Source organism: Carcharhinus amblyrhynchos, chromosome 10 (genome assembly GCF_965287045.1).
Source record: "Carcharhinus amblyrhynchos chromosome 10, sCarAmb.v2.hapA, whole genome shotgun sequence".
NCBI classification, from domain to species: Eukaryota; Metazoa; Chordata; class Chondrichthyes; order Carcharhiniformes; family Carcharhinidae; genus Carcharhinus; species Carcharhinus amblyrhynchos.
The window spans coordinates 82,247,177-82,255,135 of NC_137333.1; the positions used below are offsets into that span (position 1 = coordinate 82,247,177).

At 40.6% G+C, this 7,959-nt stretch overlaps 1 protein-coding gene across 1 annotated transcript; it reads left to right on the forward strand.

Annotated features, from left to right (window-relative positions):
* Positions 1-803: 803 nt before the first annotated feature.
* ccna1 (cyclin A1) lies at positions 804-7,560 on the forward strand. Its single transcript, XM_080197946.1, has 8 exons — positions 804-950; positions 1,107-1,359; positions 1,575-1,705; positions 2,258-2,481; positions 3,453-3,657; positions 6,320-6,433; positions 6,979-7,112; positions 7,191-7,560. Exons 1-8 carry the CDS (start codon positions 804-806, stop codon positions 7,270-7,272), a joined length of 1,290 nt encoding a protein of 429 aa, XP_080054072.1. The 3' UTR covers positions 7,273-7,560.
* The last annotated feature ends 399 nt before the right edge of the window (positions 7,561-7,959 follow it).

Below are 7,959 nucleotides of genomic sequence, written 5' to 3' on the forward strand. Positions count from 1 at the left end.
CTGTGAAATGAATTGTAGCAGTAGGACAATATTTGTAAACCTTCATTGTCAAATGTAGCAAATTTCAACAAAGAATACAGATGAATATCCCATGTCTGTGCTGCAGGAAACATGCTCTGATTTTTCACACTATGAGTTTAAGTTTATTTATAAGTGTCACAAATAAACTTACATTAACAGTGCTGTGAAAAGTTACTGTGAAAATCCACTAGTGAATTCTCCCTTGGGAGGAGAATGGCATTGACCTGCAGGCTGAGAGAGGAGAATTGTATTGGTCTGCAGGCTGGGAGGAGAATGGTGTTGGTCTGCACGCTGGGAGGAGAATGGTGTTGGTCTGCACGCTGGGAGGAGAATGGTGTCGGTCTGCAGGCTGGGAGGAGAATGTGTGTTTCCATCGTCACTGACAACACTTTCTCAAAGATGCTATTTCTCCGTCTCCCTGGCAACACGCAGCCGCAGAACCCATGCGGAAGTCCCCGGCGGCGTGCTGCGTTGCCATGGAGCCGGTAATTCCAAGCTCACGTGCGGGCGATAACGGAAGGTGATTGGTGGGATTTAATAGACGCGGGCGGATTGAAAGTAATTTGCTACATGATGGAACAGGAGTGAGCTGCTCTGTGCCCAGAGACCAATTCCAATCCACTCCATATATAGCTGCCTCCACTGAGCTACTTGCTAACTTTCGTTTTTAACTCAGAAAAGGAATTTGTTCTCAGCAGCACAGGGAGCAAACAAATTATGTAATTTTTTTTTTGAGAGGGGCTTGTCTAGTTTTCTTTGTGCTGAGCTAAACAGAAGCAGCCATGTACAAGAGTAATTCTGCTGTTGTAAAGCGCAATGCTGATCAGGAGAATATTTATTCAGTCCCACAAGTGGATCCAGTTAATCAGAAACAGAGGACCGTGTTGGGAGTACTGAACGAAAATGATCAGCGGCGCTCGCTTTGTCAGGTAATCTCTTTTGTAAATCCGTTACTTGAGAGATTTTTTTGGACTTGGAGTTATTTTTTAAATATAATTTTTCTGAATCTCACTACATCAGGAGTTATGTATTTATTTCGGGGAGTTTGCAAACTGAACTTGATTTTTTTACCTCCCTAGGATCAGGTTTCTCTTAAACCTTGTGGCATCGCTGCTGCACTGGGTCCAGACAATGGCTTCACCAAGAGCTGCACTACTTCCGAATATCCGGCTACTTTCGTTTCCAATTCCAGCTTCAACATTTACATGGAAGACGAAGTCCAGGATGAGGTCGAAGTCTCCGAGTGTAACTTGACCTCCGAACTGGAGACGAAGCTGGGGGAAGTTGGTAACTCCAAAGCTGCAGAAGACTATTGCCTGTTCTTGGATCTGAGTGAAGGTAACTGCAAGACGTTTGGTCTGGCTCAGCATTAATTCAAACTCTTTCCTTTCTTCTTCCTCCTCGCTGCAAGTAATCGCATCGCCGCATCCGTTCGTTATCGTTACTAACAGGAATGGGTTTGAAATTTTAAGTCCTCCGTGTTCTTGTTTTTTTTTTGCATTGTTGTTGGCTCATTTCAAACTCCTCCAACTGTTCTTGTTCCCTTCCCGCAGTCTCGCCTATGTTAGTAGACACCTCAATGCGATCACTGGCTTCACATACAGAGTCCCAGGATGTGCATGTAGATTATCTCGCTGTGGAAGGTTATGCACAAGACATCTATCGATACCTTCGAGAGGCAGAAGTGAGTTATTGTAAACTTTATCTGGAGGGCGTTTCGAATCAGTTTTTCACGGCTGTTCAATCCCTGATTCTTCTCGATAGTTCGGGTTTAGCTTTTCGGTTTTAAAGCTTATATCCCATCGTGCTTTTTTTTTGCAGTAATATTCTGTCAATTTCGCCATCAATATCAATGCACCTAAAGATAGCTAACCAGAATTAGGCCACTTAGCCCATCGAGTTTGCTCCGCTATTCGATCATGGCTGATTGGGCTGGGTTGATTTTTGGGAAGACGGGTTATCTGACGCTGGTTTTCCAGGCCCCTTGTGAAGTTGACAGTTTACCTCTTTGCTTCAGATTTATCGAAATAAAATCGACCCTAAGCCCCACCAATGTTCATACAATACACATTGGATTAAATCGTCACAAACTTAACTTTACAAACTCCTATTTGTGTTGAAATGAATGTTCTGGTCTTAGTGCTTTCTTATCTGTGATCCCAGAGCTCATGAGAAACTGCAGACACTTCTGCCATGGAGTTCCATCCTGCCGCCCAATGTTAATTCTCTGTTTCAGGAGAAATGCAGACCCAAGTTTGGCTACATGAAGAAGCAGCCAGATATAACGCCCAGTATGCGCTCCATCCTCGTGGACTGGCTTGTCGAAGTCAGTGAGGAGTACAGTTTGCAAACGGAAACCTTGTACTTGGCGATAAACTACCTGGACAGATTCTTGTCCTGTATGTCGGTCCTTCGAGGAAAGCTGCAACTTGTAGGGACAGCAGCCATGCTTGTGGCATCGTAAGTTGTTTTGCTTGCTTTGGCGAATTTCAGAAGGGCCAAAAATCAATCTCGATGGTTCTTTGTTCTGGGGCTACGGGCATCGCCACGCTAATGAGTCACATTTCTCAAACCTCTGCAGTTCCTGAGGTGTAGGTACACTCAGTACTCCTTGAGGAGGGAGTTCCAGGATTTTCACCCAGGAGAAGTGGAGTTACGGCATATAATTCCACGGTGAATGGCTTTGTGGGGGGGGGAACTTGCAGTTGATCTTGTGCATCTACTGTCCTTGTAGATTTTGGAGCATTGAGTTGCAGCTGTGCACCTTGTCATGGTACAAACTGCTGCCACTGTGTAAAGTTGCGTTTATTGTGAGAGATGGGGTGCTTTGACCTAGGTGGTATTAAGCTTTTTGGAGCTGCACTTCAGGAGAGAATTCCAACACATGGCTTGTCTTGTAACTAGTGGACAGATTTTGAAGAGTCAGGAAGTAAGTTTCACTCTGCAAAATTCCTGAATTGCAGCCATAATGTTTATATGGCTAGACCAATTTGAGTTACAATAGTAATGCCATTGAATATTACTTGCGTGTTTGGCTAGGACTCCTTGATACTGCATTGTCAAAGGCAGCCTTTGGCAGTTACACGCCCCTCCTATCCACGTTTAGATCAAAATTAATGGGGTAAGGAGCTATGGTTCTAGCATCAATGAGCAGGTTATTGAGAACCACATGATAGCATTAACAACCCCTGCCCAGCATTCTTTCTAGTTGAGAACTAATTGGCTTTAATTTGTCCTGCCTTTGTGAACAAGACTTACCTGGGCAATCTTTCATATTAAGGTTGATACCTGATGTAGCTGTACTGCAAATGCTTGGCTAGGGTGCAGCTTGTTCTGGAGCACATCTTCAGAACTATTGCTGGAGTGTTCTGTGGGATCATGGTCCCTTAAATCACTTCTAAAGAACAATTGTGTACTTTTTTTGTACCTAGGAAATATGAAGAAATATACCCACCAGAAATAGATGAATTTGTCTACATAACAGATGACACCTATACAAAAAAACAACTCCTGCGCATGGAGCATCTCCTGCTCAAGGTTTTGAGTTTTGACATGACTGTTCCAACAGTCAACCAGTTCCTAACACAGTATTTGAAAGAGAAAGGGACTGGTGGGCAAATGGGACCTCTAGCAATGGTATGTAATCTAACTTCTGGGTGAATTCCATGGCAGAGTTGTGATTCTGAATATGCAATAGAAGGACTCTTAAATGAAGCTAGTTAGTAATATCCACAGCATGATGTTTATTCAAATAAAGACTTCAATTAGGTGTATAGCATGAGGATTTGAAGTAAAAGCAAATGAGAAATCCAAATATAATTTCCCCTTCCTGCATGGCAGCATGCACCAAATAAGATCAAAATGTATGCAATCTAATTCAAAACAGTGCATGATTACAAAGATGAGGGACCATTTCTCATTAAAAGTGACATCTAAATTTAATTTTAAAGATATAGTGCAGTCAGTCCATGTCTGTTGGCCAAGCCAAACAAAACAATGCTGGAAAATCTCAGGTCTGACAGCATCTCTAAAAAAGAATGAGCCAACATTTGAGTCTGACCCTGGGAGGTTCTAGTTCTCTCAACAGATGTTGTCAGACCTACAAAGATTTTCCAGCATTTTTGATTCCAGCATCTGCAGTGTTTTTAATCTTTAAAAACTAGCTGCTCATTTTTAATCCCATTTTTCAGCACCTGGTCTGTAGCCTTGTTGACTGCAGTAGTTCAGATACAAATCAAGATGCTCTTTTTAAAAATTGAGTAACCACCAATTCAAGCAGAATTCCAGATAGCTATCACCCTCTGGGTGAGAATTTTCCTCTCCCCCTCATCCTTTTTCCAAGGTAAGGAAAACAATGCTAGCCTAATCTCTCATTAGAGCTGCAATTTTCAAGCCCTGGCAACATCCTTGAATTTGCTCTGCACTCAAGATCTATTGTTCTTGACCAGAACTGTACACAACTAGGCCCCATGCCAGTAAGTACCACAATACCTTGTCAATATTTGTTGTGTGCTCATGCCCTAAGGGAGTAAATGCCACCTTGCTTTTAACCAATCCAGTCTGATCTTCTGGTGGACAGAAATTGCCAGTTTTGTTCACAATTTATCCCTAACAAAGATAGTTAATGGATATCAGCACTCTATCTTGCATGTTGATTCTTGTTTCCAGGAGGAAGTCAGCTCTTCCTTGAGCTTTGCTTCACTTCACAAACTTTTTATTTGACAAATAATTTGGTAGAAGTACTCCATGGCCATGTTGGTGAGGGGAGGGATATTAGAATTGCACAGTAGGATGTTCTTGAACCTTGATACCTCACCATGGTGAAATATGAACACTATGCAATCAAATAATTCAATTGTAATTGTTCTAACAGTCCCATAGAAAAATGGCATTGTTTAAACACTACACATTTTGGAGTGGCCATTTCTATAAAGTTTAACAGACACGCTTTTTCCTGTGACAGTTTAAATGGAACCAGGCCTATTGTGTGAATATTCAACTCTATCTCAATTATAATTCCTGGGTATGTTCCAGAGTTTAGTAGCATCATTGAATTTGCAATTTATTCTGTAGTCCAGGAAACTGAATTGTCATTAAGACAACTGGTTTGAGTTTTGGCAAGCAGATCCTGAAAGCCCACAGCTTATCACATTAATGTTCATGCCAGTTGTAGCTGTACTGGAAATGCTTGGCTGGGTTTGATTTTGATTTGACTCCAATCTCCAAGTGGCTGGATTAGTGCTCTAACAATTTTTCATGTAACCCAATCTTGGAGGTCCCCTCCACTTTGTGGTGTTGGTGGTAGCCATGATGTGGAGATGCTGGTGTTGTACCTACCCTAGTCCAGTAAGAAGTCTTAATTTATTTAGTAGCACTGCCCTTTCATCAAGTGACAAAGGGGCAGTGCTCTGAAAGCTCATGCTACCAAATAAACCAGTTGGACTTTAACCTGGTGTTGAGCCTTCTTACTATATTTTTCTCTCCAACTAAGAATGAGTAATAAATGTCAGCAGTACTCAAATAGTGAATACAACACCTGACTGAAAATAGTACAGCAGAAGTGGTGTCTGTCATTGGATTTGGATTCCTATATGTCCATTGTCACTGTCATTGACATGTCAATATTGGCCAAGGCCTAATTCCACTCTGCTTTACTGAGGCTCTCAATATCCAAGCTGAACCATCAATGATGACCACCTGAAATAAAAGACAAAAACCTTTGCCTATTTTTGAAGTTAATTTTATTCTTGTGGGTTGGTGTTGCCAGCAAGATGAACATGTCCTAAAGTAGCAAGTGGGAAAGATTAAAACATTAAATTATGGGTGTTGGCAGACTGAAGATGTGAAACTTTTACAGAAGTGAACATCTGATTTTCTAAGATGGGGGTTTGGGATTTGCAACCAAGTCTGTCTTGAACATCTAGCCACATGAAACTTTATGTTGTGGAATTAAATATTAATGTCATTTGGTTTATAGGTGATAATTGGATAGTAAGGTCTCTAAAGACTTGATTGTGATTGTCTTTAGGACGAGTTTAAACATTAAGAGTTTAGGCTTGGAGCTGTCTCTGCCTATGCCAGTCATCTGTACTATAGTGAGTTGTTCAAACTTAAATACTTGCATAGTAAACTTGTGGTTTGGAGTGAGAATGTAGGAGGACCAATGACTGAAGTAAAATTGCTGCAAGGATAACTAAGGCATTTGGCATGTTGGATAAACTCTTATTGCCAAAAGCCACCTGAAAATTGCTGTCAAACACTGTACCAATTGGCTAACTATTTTTCTCTAATTCCACAGTACATAGCTGAGTTAAGTTTACTAGAAGCTGATGTATGTCTGAAGTATGCTCCTTCTCTGATGGCAGCAGCTGCATATTGCTTGGCAAACTATACAATCAACAGTGCTTTTTGGGTAAGATTTGTGGCAATAACATACCACATGCATTTAAAATTAGTTCTGGAAATGCATAGCAAGCCAATAACCATCTCTTTTTCTAAGGAAAGATTGGGGTTAATGAAAGATGAATGATTATTTGATGGTGGTGTCCATTTATCCCACTCTTTGCATGAAGGAGAGGGGATAAAGGGCATGGATTGAAAATGCCATATAAGGATTTAATTACTGCCTCACTGCTTAGCTGACAGCACCCTGACCCAATATCAATCCATCTCTCCCTGGACACTAGCAGACTCTTCCATGAAAACTGCAGTGTCCAGCAGGGAGACTGACTGACTACCTGTTCTCCCCAGTTATCTCTGGATAATGCCACAGAGCAGTTCCTGCTGACCTGCATTCCAGTATTTTAATTATTAGTGCAGTTTTCCACTTCACTGTATTGCATGCTAACATTATTCCTTTGAGCTAGTAAACATTGAATTCTAATTTGACTCTGCTCAACTCGAACTTGAACATCACATTTGGAGACCATAATTAAACTGTCTTTGTGTCTCTGACAGCCTGAACCACTTGCTACATTTACTGGTTATTCATTAGTTGATATTGTACCTTGTCTGAATGATATGCACAAGACCTTCCTTCAAGCCAAATTCCAGCCCCAACAAGCCATTAAGGAAAAATACAAGAGCTCCAAGTAAGTCAGATGTTTAAATAAATATGAAGTGTTTCTGTAAAACAAGCTCTTTTTAAAAAAAAACTCTTCTCTCCCCAGGTATTTGAGAATCTCTCTCATTGAGCCTCCAGCAACTTTACCTCTATATGCACTTAAAGGCAAATTGAAGGATGAAAATTGAACACTCTTGTAGGATGAAAACAGAGCATTGATTTTATTAAATGCCATGATAGACTGAACCGGTCATAAACACTTGAGGACTGCTGCTAACCAACTCCATGGCTGACTGCTATTGGATTGTGACCTTGTTTTATTGAATATTGTAAGGTGCAATTTTTAAACTACAGTATTAAATTTTTAATATTTAAGCATACTCTATAGATTTTGTGAATAGTGACTTCAAATGCCATGTACTGCTTCATGAACAGTTTTAAATGCAAATAGCATTTGTCACTGACATAGATGGTGGTGGCTGGAATGAGTGTTTGTACTTTGTATTTGGACAAACAATAAAGCATTGGAGATCAACTGCTCTTGTAAAGTGGAGTCATTACTTTACATAAGTACACTTGTCTTACAAGACAAAGATTGAAGCAAAGCTTCAAATGATTAGTGTTGGCTTGGGAGGGGGAGATGTACTTAAACTGCAAATGGCACAAAATGTTCCATGCATTTCACTTCATATGGCTATTTTTTTAAAATAGAATGAAGAATTTGATGCAATCTTGGTCCTGATTTTAGTTGTGTAATTTTGATAAGCTTCTGATCCCAAGTTGAAGGCATCTTTAACTGTTCAAATTGGATATCTGGACTTTCAATTTAAGTTGTAAAGTCTTTACTTTGCATTTTTGGATGGTTCCCAGTGCAG